This window comes from Schistocerca piceifrons, chromosome 4, assembly GCF_021461385.2.
Source record: "Schistocerca piceifrons isolate TAMUIC-IGC-003096 chromosome 4, iqSchPice1.1, whole genome shotgun sequence".
Classification (NCBI taxonomy): Eukaryota; Metazoa; Arthropoda; class Insecta; order Orthoptera; family Acrididae; genus Schistocerca; species Schistocerca piceifrons.
In genome coordinates, this window is record NC_060141.1 from 319,290,268 (window position 1) to 319,306,695 (window position 16,428).

The 16,428-nt window shown below is 38.5% G+C and overlaps 2 protein-coding genes across 5 annotated transcripts in view; one reads left to right on the forward strand and one right to left on the reverse strand.

Annotated features, from left to right (window-relative positions):
• Positions 1-11,250, reverse strand: part of LOC124794635 (ribose-phosphate pyrophosphokinase 1) — an 87,714-nt gene extending 76,464 nt beyond the window's left edge. The window contains exon 1 of one of the 4 annotated variants that reach the window (XM_047258142.1): positions 11,137-11,250. In XM_047258142.1, coding sequence (XP_047114098.1) covers positions 11,137-11,167 — 31 coding nt within the window. In that variant the 5' untranslated portion in view covers positions 11,168-11,250. Of the gene's footprint in view, positions 1-5,219; positions 5,363-11,136 lie in introns of those variants that run through there. The other 3 variants (XM_047258141.1, XM_047258143.1, XM_047258147.1) reach the window with 3 other exon arrangements.
• A 34-nt stretch (positions 11,251-11,284) lies between these two features.
• The window catches only part of LOC124794637, a 29,350-nt gene continuing 24,206 nt past the window's right edge, over positions 11,285-16,428 (forward strand). Inside the window, exon 1 of the mRNA XM_047258149.1 lies at positions 11,285-11,288. The gene's annotated coding sequence lies outside the window, so the exon portion shown is untranslated. The remainder of the gene's footprint in view (positions 11,289-16,428) is intronic.

A 16,428-nucleotide genomic window follows, 5' to 3' on the forward strand; every position in this document is an offset into this window, starting at 1 on the left:
AGTGTATTGTAATCTTTGCTCCTCTCAAAATTTTCGTAAAGGCTTTGCTTGTTAATTTCTTGGACTGGGCATTATTTAATGTGGACAGTAGAAGCAAGGAGGGGGGAGACTACAGATTCTTTTCCCAGAAATTGTCAGAGGCTCATACAAAATCAAATGTCTATTACAGAGATTTTTTGGCTGTCTATGAAGCCATTAAACATTATAGACTGGAGGTGGAATCATGCCATTTTACAGTATTTACAGATCACAAACCAGTTTCCTTCACTTTCAGAATACCCCGCATTTCCTTCTCACTATAGCAATTCTGCTATTTTGAATTTCATAGACCAATTTGCTATTTATACCGATCATTTGCAGGGTGCTGTTAATGCTGTGGCAGATGATTTATCTAGCATTAAATCATTTCTGCAGGAGCAACATCTCACAACTAGCTATGGCTCAAAATACCAGTGCAGTGCTATAGTAGTACATCAAGAAAACAGACACAGGCTTGTATCTGCAGAAGTTGCCAATGGCCAGCCTTGTAGTGTGATGTGATGTTTCTGACAGCTGACCACGACTTCTGTTCCATTTTATCACCAGAGCAGGGTATTTAATGACATCCATGGAGTAACTCATTTTGTTGCCAGTGCCACATCACAAATGATAGTGGACAGATTTGTATGGCTGGGTCTGCGACATGAGTTTTGGCTGTGGGTAAAAATTTGTTTGTCTTGTCAATCAACCAAAGTGAGATGCCATGTCCGTAGACCAGTTGGTTCATTGAAGGAGGCTCCCCAATGTTCTTCTCATACAAATTCGTAGGGCCACTCAACCCTTAAAAGGATACACCCAATGGGTAGAGGCAGAAACCACATGGATGTTGTGATTTGGCTGCCTGACAGACATAACAACGAACTAGGGCAGCCAGTTTGAGTGCACCTTGTTTAGTGAACTTGCTACTTATGCGGTTTTACACAACATGTACCAAACGGATAGCAATGGCATGATGGAGTGCTGGTGCTAGACCTTCAAGTCAACCCTTATGTGTCATAAATACTCGTGGTTGACAGCCTTGCCCCTAGTGTTGCTCAGTTTGCATGCAGCAGTCAAACCTGCACTCAGTGCATTGGTGTCAGAGTTAATGTTTGATGAGACCATCAGGCTTCTGCTGGATTTTTCAGTCAACTACAGTGCTATCTGTCTTGAGACCCCTCCTTTTCAATTTAGCAAATGAGAAATTGCATCTCCAGTTCCCAACCAGCCCCAGCATCCTTGCCACGTGGACTCTCCAATTTTTATAAAGAAAGACATTGCTGCATGCTCACATGTGAGGCTATGCAGAAACTTGCAACTGAAACTCGGGCTCGTTTACTACCTATTTTTTCACATGGCTCATCTGTAAAGGGGGTTGGTAGTAAACGGTTGCATTTGCGCCCCTATTATTGAGTCTGATATTGGCTGGCTTTTTGAAGAGCAGTGAATTGAACTATACACGTTCAGATTGAAACTTATTTATTCAAAAGAAACACTTTAACGTTGTGGCCATGCATTTTTAAGTTCACAAATAATAATCGGTGCAATTCGTACACTGTTTGTCTCACACCCACACACTTTCACTTTGTTCCTTCGCATACCCTGGCGTCCATGCTTGCACTCGCGGCACTTTGCCGCTCCCAACTTGCCACCACAACGGCCAACGACAAGAAGACCCCGATTTTCCCGCTCACATCCACAGTCCTGAGTCGGGTCACATGACACCACAGTAGTCAAAATAATTGCTAAACATGGCCACAATTCGTTTACAGTATTTTATAATATTTAAATACTTAAATCTAAATACATTATATAATTTTACAAATTATCACCACACTTATATAATTCGTTGCAATTAAAAGAAAACCAAAACACTATCCAACGGAACTACAACGTCCATCAAAATGCAAACAAATATTTTCTGGTCTATTTTGCCCAGCATATTATCTCTGCTGCCGTGCTTTAAATTTTAAATTACTTGAAAGAGTTCCATATTATCCCCTGTTACCTTACAAACTCTATCAGAGCTGCTTTGCAACCACCTCATACAGGTCTGTAGCCTGTTTAGGATGGTAATACCCACACAGTAAAAATCTTAGTTAATGCTAAACCTACCAAAGTTTCTGCTGCGTATGTCAAACAGGCCTGTCTACTCGTGACAGACAGCACCATGGACTGACCCCACTACTGTTGCCTGACACCTATGTCACAGTCTGCAATGGCCAACCAGCCTACAATGTCACCGGATGAGTCTGCATCAATCTCGTCTATGTCAAGAGATGCAGCTTCTACTGAAACTACAAGAACTAAACTCACAGGACACTCATTTTGTTTCTCAACCATCTTGGTCAGTACATATAAGAGCTGGCAGAATCATCCGGCACAAATATGCATTCATCCTGGGAGCTTCACTCCATGGGGGGTAGGGAGCTGTGCGGTGATGCTAACCGTGAACTTTAAGACAAAAAGTGTCAATCATTGTTGCTTTTATTTCTGCCTTTGTCTTAATGTATTTGATCTGCTTAATATGTGTACTGTTATGCTACATTTGTGTCTTGCATAAGTTAAAAATGCATAGTGCTAACACTGCTCTTATCTAATTGTAGGTTGTCATTCCAGCAGTGTGTTCTGTTACATGATATTGGTAGTGCTAGGCTATAACTAATGAGGAGGTATTGAATAGGATTGGGGAGGAGAGATGTTTGTGGCACAACTTGACCAGAAGAAGGGATCGGTTGGTAGGACATGTTCTGAGGCATCAAGGGATCACCAATTTAGTATTGGAGGGCAGCGTGGAGGGTAAAAATCGTAGAGGGAGACCAAGAGATGAATACACTAAGCAGATTCAGAAGGATGTAGGTTGCAGTAGGTACTGGGAGATGAAAAAGCTTGCACAGGATAGAGTAGCATGGAGAGCTGCATCAAACCAGTCTCAGGACTGAAGACCACAACAACAACAACAGGCTATTTACCACACATGAAAAATTTCACCGCTACATCAAATTAAACAAGAATACCTCGATTAGCAATGAACTAGTTAACCACTTATAGACTCATCTGTAATTCACACAATTCAGACACAACACAAAACTTTGATACTGCTGGTAGATATGTAAAACACTTAGGTATTCCAGTTGACTCTAAATTCTATTTACGGAAATCCATTAACCATGCCACACACAGTTTAGCTGAAGAAGAGAATCTACTAAGAATGTGTAGGATCCTACAATGGCACCATCATGAATTTTAATATAAACAATCAGGCCACATCCAAATTTCCACTGCCGATGTTCATCTCCTGTGACTGTCAAGCCCGCATTGAATGATTACTTTATGGGAAACTGATGTGAATTTAGCTGCTGAAATATGCATACAAATAAAAATAAGAGCAAAGTAGTGCTGTACAGAGCAGGTGGATAAACATTATGGCTAAATTTTGATTTAACGAGTGACTTTTTGAAGAAATCGATGAATTCTGCTATTTCAGAAGTAGAATTGCTGAAGAAAGTCAGTGCAAGACAGCAGCAAGGATTACACAAGGTAGAAGGGCTATGCATGAACATATAATGCAAAAAAGGCCCCTTCTGATGAGTTTGACCACCTGCTGTAAGTCTTTTATTTGATGCCTCTTTGGCAACTTGTGCATCAATGATGATGATGACTACACATACATCCAGTGATGACAGACTGAGACCAAATGAAACACACATCACAGTAAAGGGTGCCCACACATTTGTAACAATACACATTGTACCAACCTCTCTTTCCTCGCCCCCCCCCCCCCCTCCTCTGTCAGCAACACAGATGTACAGTCTCTCATACAAATGATTGTAAAGGTGCTGAATAGCATCCTGTGATGGATTCTCCCAAGCACCTCACATTTTTTGTTGCAGTTTGGCAATGGTTCTTGTAGGTTCTGTAGAACAAGTAAGTTCCCACTTCACCATGTCCCATATGCATTCAGTTGATGGTGAGAGATCTAGAGGTTTCGCTGGACAGGGCAGTTGTGCACCATGAAGCTCATCATTGCAGTAGTGGTATGTGGACATGCATTGTCCTGTTGTAAAAGCACATCACCTTCTTGTCACAGAAATGGCAGTAGATGGGGATAAAAATATGTGCAATGTAATGCCCATTGGTTACTTTTACTTGCAGAAATATGAATACGAGTTATAGCTTATGACCTCCCACACTATGAAGCCTGGGGTGTGACCTATGTCTCATGGGTGAATACACTCTAGGAAAGGCTCCTCACCAGGTCTACACTTTATGCATGTATATCTGTCACTCACATGTGGACAAAACCCACTCTCATCAGTGAAAACAAGAGAGTGAAATTTCACTCTCCTGTTGACTCTTTTATGACACCAGAGTAGCGATGTTTGGCCACATCGTGATGTCAGTGGTAGCCTGGCGAGAGGCACGTGTGATCTTAGTGCTGCTGTATGCAGCCAGTTCCCCAATGGACCTTTGTGACACATCAGGTGCAACATGTGCCCATATTTCTTCCCTGTAGATGTTTGGTGGGCCAGTGGTGATTCCACAATACAGCATTCTTGATGTGCATCTGTACTATATGGAAGTCCAGAACCAGGTCTGTGGGTGTGGGAATATTCCACAGACCACTATTGAAAGTAGCTACATATGCTAATAAATTGTGCCCAACATGTTTAGCAATCTGTTGATACATCCACCCAGTTTAGTCCTGTTTTAATGACTGAAGTTGTTTAATAGGAGTACACACTTGATGGCAGGGCATGGGTGTACCATAGAATGAATGTTGCACAAACTGTTCACTTCTAAACACTGCCTGCAGTTTAAAACAGGGGGTGTACAGACAGACCTCCAGGGCGACATCTGATTGCAGATGACTGTGACAAATGAATCACTTAATACTACGGCCCCTCAGTATGCATATTTTATACCCTGGTGTGACTGAACACAGTTCTCAAGAGTGTTGCATTTTTTTCCCTAGCAGTGTAAATGAATGCTAACATAAAAAAAATGTAAGCCTTAATTGGCAAGATTCATGAAAAGTATGTTTCGAGAACAGTTGTGTATAGGTGTGAAATATAGACAAAAGGGAAGCACTCTTAAAATGTTGCGTTATAGGAGTTTGTCGTGCCGTAAGTTAATAAGAAAAAAGATTTAACAAATAACTTAATAAATCAAACATATAGAATGATTAAATATGTTCTCACATGAGTCACTGCTGAAAACTGTAGTTGAAGAGGAAGCAGAAGAAACCGTTCACATGTACAGGCCAAGATATGAATCATATAAGGCAGAATGTTGATGATATGGGATGTACCAGTAACACTGAAGTAAAGAGGATAGCTGGTAGTGACAGAACTGGAGATCTGTAACAAACCAGCCTTTATGTTAGTGACGGAAAGAACAATATAGAACTGCTTACAAAATGACCTTGCAACCACTGGACTTTGTGTCACATAGCGACTGATTCACTTATAACTAACAATATTGACTTGAGAGCTAGGTTGTGCAGTGGCTGCTAGCTAGCTCTTGCAAGTCAGCATCTGACAACTATGTAACTGCTGCAGATTGCAACAAGTAGATGTTTCAGCATTATGCCATTCCATCCAGCCCCGTTATGTTGGTATGACTACCCATGTGTTACAGAAATTTGGGAAACCACTTCAGCATTACGAATGGACAACAACATGGCACCTGGCTTCTAGAAAATAACAGACTGGGTGAGGGTGCGTATAAATAGCACCTGACCAGCTACCAAAGGACACAAATTTGGAGACCATTGTAGAGCGGGCTGCCGCCATTTGACACAAGGCAGTATTGTTGCTCTGTCATTCAACAGCACCATTTGTCATATGGCATGCACCAGACTGAAAATTGAACTAAAACACTATTAGCTACCGACTGGCTTAGTGATTGCTGTGCCATGCACTGCCAGCCAGATGTTGGGGGCTGGAGTTCACTCACTGGATGACACTACCTCCACCACAAGCCACTGATGGACAGACCTTCAGCACACCCTAATTATTGTGTCTCAGCATTAGCCACTGCTGAGCTGCCTGTACAGAAAGAATGCCCTGCTCCTGATACAAGTTGTGTTTTTTATACCCACTGCCAAGATCCTGACTACGCATTGCTGCCAAGGACTGTGGGTTTGATCCCCCCCCCCCCCTCCCCCCCTCTCCCTGCCTGCTGGTTGTGGACATGGAGCATTGTTGTATGATATCAGTAACTGACTCTGATTTTAACATGAGCTTTGCTGAATTTGGTCCTGCACGTACCCCACTAGTGAACCAACACATCCAAGGTGAGGAGGTTGGAGCGGTTACTCAGACAATCCTACACCTGCTCTTCCACCCTCCCCATGGCTCCCATGGCTGACACTACAAAATTACGTAATGGCACCATTACAGGTTACAGAACTGACCATGTTGATCTCAAGCTCTGAGGTTTGGAAGCATTCAGACTGTGGTGATCACAGTTCTGCCAAACACCATTATTATCTCTTACCAAACTCCTCAGACCTTGGTAGGCTGATATGCAATAATTAGGGTTGTCAGAGCTCTAGTGTGATATGTGAGTTTCTGGATGTTGGTATTTTGACTGGGTGAAATAGTATTGGGAGTAGTGAATTGAGGGAATCTGAGCAATGGATGCAGGCATGGGGCATCTGCAGCTACGCTGTGTTCAAAGTTTTTACACAAAATTGGCTAAATAAATAGGATCATTTACCTTATAAAATACTTGAAACACTAATTCTTAAATAGAGGCAATAAACTACGGAACTATAGGTATCAAATTGAAGAGAGATTAATGGAGTTGAAAGAGGAGTTAAATAATATCAAATGTGACAGCATTAAAAATAATGTAAGAAAAGAACAAATAGAATTAAAGTAGATCACAAATTTTTCTACATGGGTACAGAGCAGGGAGGAAACACAGATGTAGGTATTAGTGTCAGTGCACAAGAAAATTAGTGATAGTGTTGCAGATGTAGAGAGAAGCTATTGGAACAGTCAGGTTCATTTTAAAAATAAGCAAACTATATTACACAGAAATAATTATATTCTATGCACAGGTGTACTCTCTCACTCTCTCTCTCTCTCTCTCTCTCTCTCTCTCTCTCTCTCTCTCTCTCTAAAGTGGTAGAAGATGTCTGTGAAGAGTTACACAAAGCATTAAAAAGGAATGAAGGGAGGAAGATTAGAATTAATTGTTCCATTGATGACAGGATCATTTATTGTGGAGCATGAACTTGCATTGGAGAAGGATGAGGAAGGAAACTGGCCATGTGTTTTTTAAGGAAACATCACTGTATTTATCTTGAGTGATTTTGAAAAACCATGGAAAACATAATTCTGGAAGGTCCACTCTAAGATTTAAAGCAATGCCCAAAATATGAATCAAGTGATATGGCAACAAATCCTAATGCAATATAATTGGGAATATTTTAATACAAAAGTAGTACAAAATATAAAGAATGAATCCTCACAACACCAGAAATGACTCTAGCAATACATTAATAGAGTTTGACAGAAAGAACAACAGTCTTACACTTAGCACACTCATCAAATAAAAATATAGAAAGTTGCATAGCAAGAACCAAATGAAATTTGTTACATTTAATCAAATAGCAAATAAATTGTATGGGATGTGATTGTCCAAATCACTTTAGAATTTCAAGTGATCATAAACTTTTTAAGCCACAGAATGAAATTATAAAAAGAAATATCAGAGAAAACTATTTGTTTATCTGCTGTTGATAACTGTAACAAATGTTTTTGTTTTGTATCACACAATTGGAAATCATGTTCAAAGCAACATTGTCTTTTTGACACATTTTTGTGACAAACTGGTGAGATTCATGCTTAGAAGGGTATAACACTAGTCCAAGAAATTGTTCATACTGTAGCTAACAGCAGAAGATTTCAGGGTACATCTTTTTCAGCCAAAATACTACAGCATGTAAAATCTGTTCATAAGGGAAAAAACAATACAAAGGCAAAGCAAGTAATAAGGAAACAAGACGGCAGCATACTGTGTGTCTGCTTACATGCTTCAAATTACTGTACGCCAGTTTAGCTACCATCTGAGCTGCATTTTCTAAGGTTGAATTTTGACCTTTGATTAGTACTCTTGTGCCATTAGCACATATTACTGTTTGAACAGACTTTTAAAGGCATTATAGGATTACTTATGGAGATTAAGAAGAGGAATACAACACATATTATGCTCCCCAAATTCTATTGCTACAATAAATGACTGAAATCATAAAAAAAGTACTTAGTGAAAAAGCACAAAAACAACGAAGTATTCTGGTTTTAAATTGGCAAGGTATGGTGTATCACAAGCTTCAGTGTTGAAGTAACTCATTTTCAAACTAAAGTGCATATGAACAATGTGCAAGAGAAAGCAAGTGAAAAAATGGCAATGTATGTAGATGAAACATCATTTACAGAAAACTGATGAGCAGTTCACAGCTAAACTTTATTTGGAGATAGAGCAGCAAAATAAATATTAATAGAGGAACAGAAAAAGGTATTCCACAAAATACAGGCAAATGACATAGCCAACAAGTAAGAATATTATCATTAAATCTGGAGACATAAATCTTAAAAAGCTTTGTGTAGTAGGTAAAGATAGTAAATAAGGTTTTAAAAATTGGTGTTGCATACTTATATGATAAGGAAATCTCATGTAGGTAAAATACATTGATGACCCAAAACATTGTGACCACCACTCACCGCAAAACGGAATGTCACCTGATGGTGTTGCAGCTACATGACATGGAAAGGAAAGTATATAAGGAGAGCATACATGAATGGGGCATCATTCTAACAACACCACGGGCTGCAAATGGGAAATCCACTTATATAAGGAAGTTTGACAACAGATCATTGTTATGATCTGGCATCTGGGCACAAGCTTCTTGGAAATGGCAAAGCTGTTCACATACTGCTGTTGTGAGCATCTATGGAAAGTGTTTGAAAGTGAATCCCTGAGTAGATGACAAGGTTTTGAATGTCTACACTTCATCACAGAACGTGGAGGTTGGAGGCTTGCCTGCTCTTTAAAGTAGGATAGGCAGTAATTGGTGGCAGGTCTGACGATAGAGTACAATGTTGGTGCAGGCACAAGTGTTTCAGAGAGCATTGTTCAATGCACATAACTGATCATGGGGCTCTGCAATAGACAAATCCAATGTGTCCCCATGTTTACCTTACAATATCATGAATTTTGATTGCAGTGAGCATAAGATATTCAAGATTTGACTGTGGGTCAATGGAAACATGTTGTTTGGTTGGGTGAATCATGTTTTTCATGTTGATGATCCTGCCCAGATATGCTATCATCCAGGTGAAGGCTGCTTGAAAAATGCTTGGCACCATGGGAACAGGTCAGTAAAAGCATTATTACACTACTGGAGGCATACAGCTGGGCTTACATGGACTTGTGGTAGTAATCAAATATACCATGACAATGTGGACTTCGTGAACATTTTATGGAGAACCTGTGCCCTTCATGCTTGATGTCTTCCCTGATATGATGGTACCTTCCAGCAGTCTGTATCATAATGCCAGAATTATCCTACAGAGATTTGAGGTGCATGATGGAGAATAGTATAGCATTGTATCATATCTTTCTATTTGCTAGATTTCGCTACCCACTTATTAATATTATTTACTGTTTTGTATATTATGGGTACTTGCCACATTTGTATATCTACATGTGTTTATTTGTTAATATAATAGAAGGAAACATTCCACGTGGGAAAAATTATATATAAAAACAAAGATGAGGTGACTTACCGAACGAAAGCGCTGGCAGGTCGATAGACGCACAAACAAACACAAACATATACACAAAATTCAAGCTTTCGCAACAAACTGTTGCCTCATCAGGAAAGAGGGAAGGAGAGGGAAAGACGAAAGGATGTGGGTTTTAAGGGAGAGGGTAAGGAGTCATTCCAATCCCAGGAGCAGAAAGACTTACCTTAGGGGGGGAAAAAGGACAGGTATACACTCGCACACACGCACATATCCATCCACACATACAGACACAAGCTGTATGTGTGGATGGATATGTTTATTTGTTATGTATATATACCAGATGAAACCTATATCATGTATATGATCAGTGATTGAAGTATAAATATGAAAATGAATTTCCCACAGTTGTAATAATAAAGGAATTATATAATAAAGGAATTATATAATAAAATATGCTTCTTATTTCTTTTTTATTTGCAAGTTTTCTAAATATATGTGCAAGCACTGTGTCAAATTTTCACAGCAGAATACAGATCTCAGCTCTGAGTATTAGATGATGAAGCACAGTCTTCATGGAAACTGCTTTTGTCGCCTGTATTATAATAATACAAATCACAGTTTAAATCTGAATTTTATTATTTGTTACAAATACCATCAAGAGCAGGTAAGTGCTCTAGGAAATTAATGTAAGAATTCCGTTGTTCTGTAAAGTATATCTGCAAGATAATTGCAAATTTTTAAATCTCTGATGTTGGCTTCTGACAAGAGAAGGAGGAGGATAAAAAAGTGCTTTTGCTCTAAAAAATTTAGAGAAAAGGGGTGTAACACAAGAACACAACAAATACAGAGTCCAGTTTGTAAGTGATGGAGACAGAGTCAAGTACAAGATAAATTATTTAAAGCAAAGTAAATGCATTGCTTGTTTCAAACATGAGGATAGTTTACTATATATGATACAGTAATATGTACAAGCAAATGGCATATCAAAACTATATTCATGCACTATGAAGAAATGAAGAAGAACAAAGAAATTTAGCTTAAACAATGTATAAAACTGAGAAGAGTACAGACTGCTTAAAAACACATAACATAACACTCTGAAATAATTTTTATCATTTCAGCATTGTCTTATATCTTCTTTTGTTTTCAAAGTTTTTCAGTTTTTGTTAATATAAATGTTAATTATCACAGTGTACCATATGCTTTATGTTTTATTGGTTAGAAAATTATTTCTTCCAAGTATGCAATTGCTTGATGAAAGCATTATTGTTTGCAGAACATAGCTCTACATATGAAAATATGCTATAAACTTAATTTCAATCTCATAAATTGTGGTGTAATATTGCTAAGGACTCACCCTCCTCAGAAGCTGAACTGCCTGTAATCATCCTTCAGAAAAGCTATGACAGGGTTTATCTCTAGTGACCTCTGATTTCGTAATAAACTTTGGGTCAAATGATAATTTATGTGAATGTGTTGATCGTGTCCTAACTGGTTCTGACAAAGACTGTAAATATTTCAATGAAGTATGAGCAGTTAGCTGCATAGTGTATTTCTTATATAACTAACATGAAATTATAAAATGTTGACATATGAACAAATTTTAATTTACTTTTCATGCATTTTTTTCTCCTCTGGAATCTCTCAGAGTGTTTAGAATAGATTGTGTGGGGTGCATCATAAAGCTTTATAATGGGAAATTTTGTGTGGTATAATACATATGCTCTGGATACATGAGTGGAAAAATTGTCATTTTAAATTTCTTGGATGCATGCCTTCAGTAAATACAACATTTATTTATAATAATTATAAGATCCAATATGTGAAAACTGTCAGTTCAAGCTTTTCTTCAGATTAATGAACACTCAACATAAAAAGATTTGGGGTGGACTGAGGCAGTTGCAGAAACTGTGTTAATAATTAACTGATGTTAAGCCTCATTAAACTGTTTGTGGTTTTTCAGGCTACATCTAACAGAGTAACATAAGCAGGAGAGCTGGTAATTAGAAATATGAAGCAGATAACATGGAATTTTTTATTTATAAGGTTTCTAAATTTATTTCCGTGTATGAGATGGAAGCTTCATGAAGGTCTTTGCACCAAAATACCGACACCTATTCTGAATCTTAGAAATGGGGCCAAAGTCTACATGGAAATTGTAGTACCCTAAAAAATGCAAAATAAACCAACAATCTTTTCTTTAGCTCAGCACAATGACAGAATACTTTAAAACATAACATGCAGAACTGAGGGTCCTAATTACTTTATCTACATGTTGACCCCACTGTATCTTGTTGTTTAGTTGAACTTGAAGAAATTTGGTTAAACGTGATTATCTAAAGCATGAAAAAGTTCTTCTCATCCAGGCAAAAGGTGCTACAGTGATTATCTAAAGCATGAAAAAGTTCTTCTCATCCAGGCAAAAGGTGCTACAAGAAAATAAAAGGTATCAAAAAACAGTTTCATTACTGTTTTATTTTTAAAAAATAGTAGAAACTATCATGAAAAACAGACTTATGGATTAGTTAAATAAATAACAACTTCTGTACAAAGAGCAGTTTGGTTTCACATCTGGAAAGGGAACAGAAGATTCTGTAGCAAAATTTAGAAAAGCCCTGACTAAGGAAGAACATGTAACAGGCAGACTTCAGTAACATATTTGCAAAACAATTAATTATGAATTATTGCTATGTAAACTTGAAGCACTGGGAATAAGGGAATTAACAGGAAATGGTTTAAGTCTTACTTAGCAGAGTACAGAGGACAGAAATCTCCCAAATTTCAAGTGGCTCAAAACATATGGTGAAACATCCTTCATGTCCTGAATTTTTGGGTAGTGAAGTCCCTCGGGGACTATTTCTTAATTACATGAATGACTTCTAAGCACAAGTGACACATCGTGAAACAGTGTTATTTACAGATGAAAGCAGTATAATAATTACAAATAGGACACCAGAAAAGATAGGAGCAAAAGCTGAAAAGGTACTTACAGCAGTCATCAGCTGGTCAATAACAATTAACTCTTAATTTAAAAAAGACTAGTAACATGAACTACAATACAAGTAAAAAAAACTAATACAATTCAATTCAATCTCTTTATTCATCTGTTAACAATATACATTGTATGGATGTAGTCAATTACAAATATTTTATATCAGTATATATAAATAATATTACTTTTCCATATTCAGATATTCTTCAATGTTTGTAAAAACTATGTGTTAGCAAAAATTGTTTAAGATCTACATTGAATTTATGAAATTCTTTAATTTTATTTATTGTAATAGGCAATGCACTAAAAAGTATTTTGGGCTGGTAGTTTACACTTTTTTGGTAGAGTGCTCCTTTGTGGGTGTCTCTGTGAAAATCATCCCTGTTCTTTGTTTCATGGTCATGATCCTGAATATTTAATGTTGAAAATTCCTGGTGAGTTTTCAGAAAGCATGCACATTCATAGATGTATAAGCTAGGAAGAGTCATTATTTTATATTCTTTAAATATTTCCCTGCATGACACTCTGTAGGGAACCCCTTCCATTATTCTAATAGCACTTTTTTGAAGTTTGAAAGCTTGTTTTGCCGTATCTGTATTTCCCCAGAAGACCATACCATATCTAAGCAAACTGTTCATCTAAGCATAATAGGCACACAGCAATGATTCAGTGTTGCAACACTCCCGAAGCATTCTTAGCACATAGCAGCATTTACTTAATTTTTTACTCACAACTTCTAGATGCTTTTCCCAACTCAAGTGCTCATCCACTCATATACCTTGGAATTTTGTGCATGGAGGTTGTGCAATAACATAGTTCCATAACTCAGCTTTTACTCTTCTTACTTAAAGTGCGTAATGAGATTATACAGGGTGTTACAAAAAGGTATGGCCAAAGTTTCAGGAAACATTCCTCACACACAAATAAAGAAAAGATGTTATGTGGACATGTGTCCTGAAACGCTTGATTTCCATGTTAGAGCTCATTTTAGTTTCGTCAGTATGTACTGTACTTCCTCGATTCACTGCCAGTTGGCCCAATTGAAGGAAGGTAATGTTGACTTCGGTGCTTGTGTTGACATGCGACTGATTGCTCTTCAGTACTACCATCAAGCACATCAGTACGTAGCATCAACAGGTTAGTGTTCATCACGAATGTGGTTTTGCAGTCATTGCAATGTTTACAAATGCGGAGTTGGCAGATGCCCATTTGATGTATGGATTAGCATGGGGCAACAGCCGCGGCGCGGTACGTTTGTATCGAGACAGATTTCCAGAACGAAGCTGTCCCGACAGGAAGACGTTCGAAGCAATTGATCGGCGTCTTAGGGGGCACGGAACATTCCAGCCTATGACTCGCGACTGGGGAAGACCTAGAACGATGAGGACACCTGCAATGGACGAGGCAATTCTTCATGCAGTTGACAATAACCATAATGTCAGCGTCAGAGAAGTTGCTTCTGTACAAGGTAACGTTGACCACGTCACTGTATGGAGAGTGCTACGGGAGAACCAGTTGTTTCCGTACCATGTACAGCGTGTGCAGGCACTATCAGCAGCTGATTGGCCTCCACAGGTACACTTCTGTGAATGGTTCATCCAACAATGTGTCAATCCTCATTTCAGTGCAAATGTTCTCTTTACGGATGAGGCTTCATTCCAATGTGATCAAATTGTAAATTTTCACAATCAACATGCGTGGGCTGACGAGAATCCGCGTGCAAGTGTGCAATCACGTCATCAACAAAGATTTTCTGTGAATGTTTGGGCAGGCATTGTTGGTGATGTCTTGATTGGGCCCCATGTTCTTCCATCTACGCTCAATGGAGCACGTTATCATGATTTCATATGGGATACTCTACCTGTGCTGCTAGAACATGTGCCTCTAAATGTACGACACAACATATGGTTCATGCACAATGGAGCTCCTGCACATTTCAGTCAAAGTCTTCGTACGCTTCTCAACAACAGATTCGGTGACCAATGGATTGGTAGAGGTGGACCAATTCCATGGCCTCCACGCTCTCCTGACCTCAACCCTCTTGACTTTCATTTATGGGGGAATTTGAAAGCTCTTGTCTACGCAACCCCAGTACCAAACGTAGAGACTCTTCATGTTCGTATCGTGGACGGCTGTGATACAATACGCCCTTCTCCAGGGCTGCATCAGCGCATCAGGGATTCCATGCGACTGAGGGTGGGTGCATGTATCCTCGCTAACGGAGGACATTTTGAACATTTCCTGTAACAAAGTGTTTGAAGTCATGCTGGTACGTTCTGTTGCTGTGTGTTTCCATTCCATGATTAATGTGATTTGAAGAGAAGTAATAAAATGAGCTCTAACATGGAAAGTAAGCGTTTCCGGACACATGTCCACATAACATATTTTCTTTCTTTGTGTGTGAGGAATGTTTCCTGAAAGTTTGGCCGTACCTTTTTGTAACACCCTGTATAATGAATAACCAGGAAAATAATTAAGTTATGTATGTTGAGCAGTAATTAAAATAGAATGAACACGTTTGGAACAAGATTTAGCACAGCATCTTATGCTCTACAAATATTAACCACAGTGTATAATAGCTTATGATCATGCGTCACACTTTGCAGACAATCATTACAACATAAGTTATGGCACAATGTTCCAAAACGTAAATGCTAAAAATATCGAAACTGTGTTCAAACTGAAAAAACTGACCAAAAGTTACAAAACACAATGTTCAATCCACAGAGTGTACAGAAGACAGAACAACCTTAAGGTACGGCAATCTTTACAAACAAACATGTGCAGATAAATACAAATTTCAATTTGCAAATTTCCAGATTTAATGTAATGATATTCTCTGATAGCCATAGATATGGCCTTGCTGGACTCTTACATAATGATTTTCATGTAAATGCAGCTTTCATTGTAAAACCTGGGGCACTTCTGGCAGAAATCACAAGAAACATTAACGGTGAAAATCTCTCTAGTTTGTTACAATACACAGTAACTATTTGGGATGCTAATGATGTGTACAAGAATGAATTATTCCAAGCCACTAACAATTTCAAATAAATTCTGAACTCTACTAGGAGAACACCAATAAACACTTTCTTTGTGACTGAGGAGATCATTAAGGCCAATAGACAGTTTGAAAAGATTTGCAAAGCATTCCAGAGCTCACATTTCTTATCAGTAGGTTTCCCTGAGAGAGAACACTTTACATAATGTGGTCTACATCTGAATATTAAGGGAAAGACGTTACTATGCAATAAAATCTGAGACGACATAAATTCATTGGACAGATGCAAGGAGAGGACCCTATTACTCTTCCACATCCTGTTTCCCACTCAACAGCACACAGCAGTCATCATCTTCAGAAGCAACAGGACAGCTTACACCACCAGGCTAGTACAAGGATTTTTCATTGAGCAGATTCAGAAGGATGTAGGCTGCAGTACGTACTGGGAGATGAAGAAGCTTGCACAGGATAGAGTAGCATGGAGAGCAGCATTAAACCAGTCTCAGGACTGAAGACCACATCATCATCATCATCATCGTCATCATCATCATCAAGTACAAACCAGACATTGATGTGAGAAGTGTGACAGTTTCCAAGAACAATGAATCACTAGTAATTTTTTACCCAAAGTTCATGGTACAATTGAATTAGAAGTA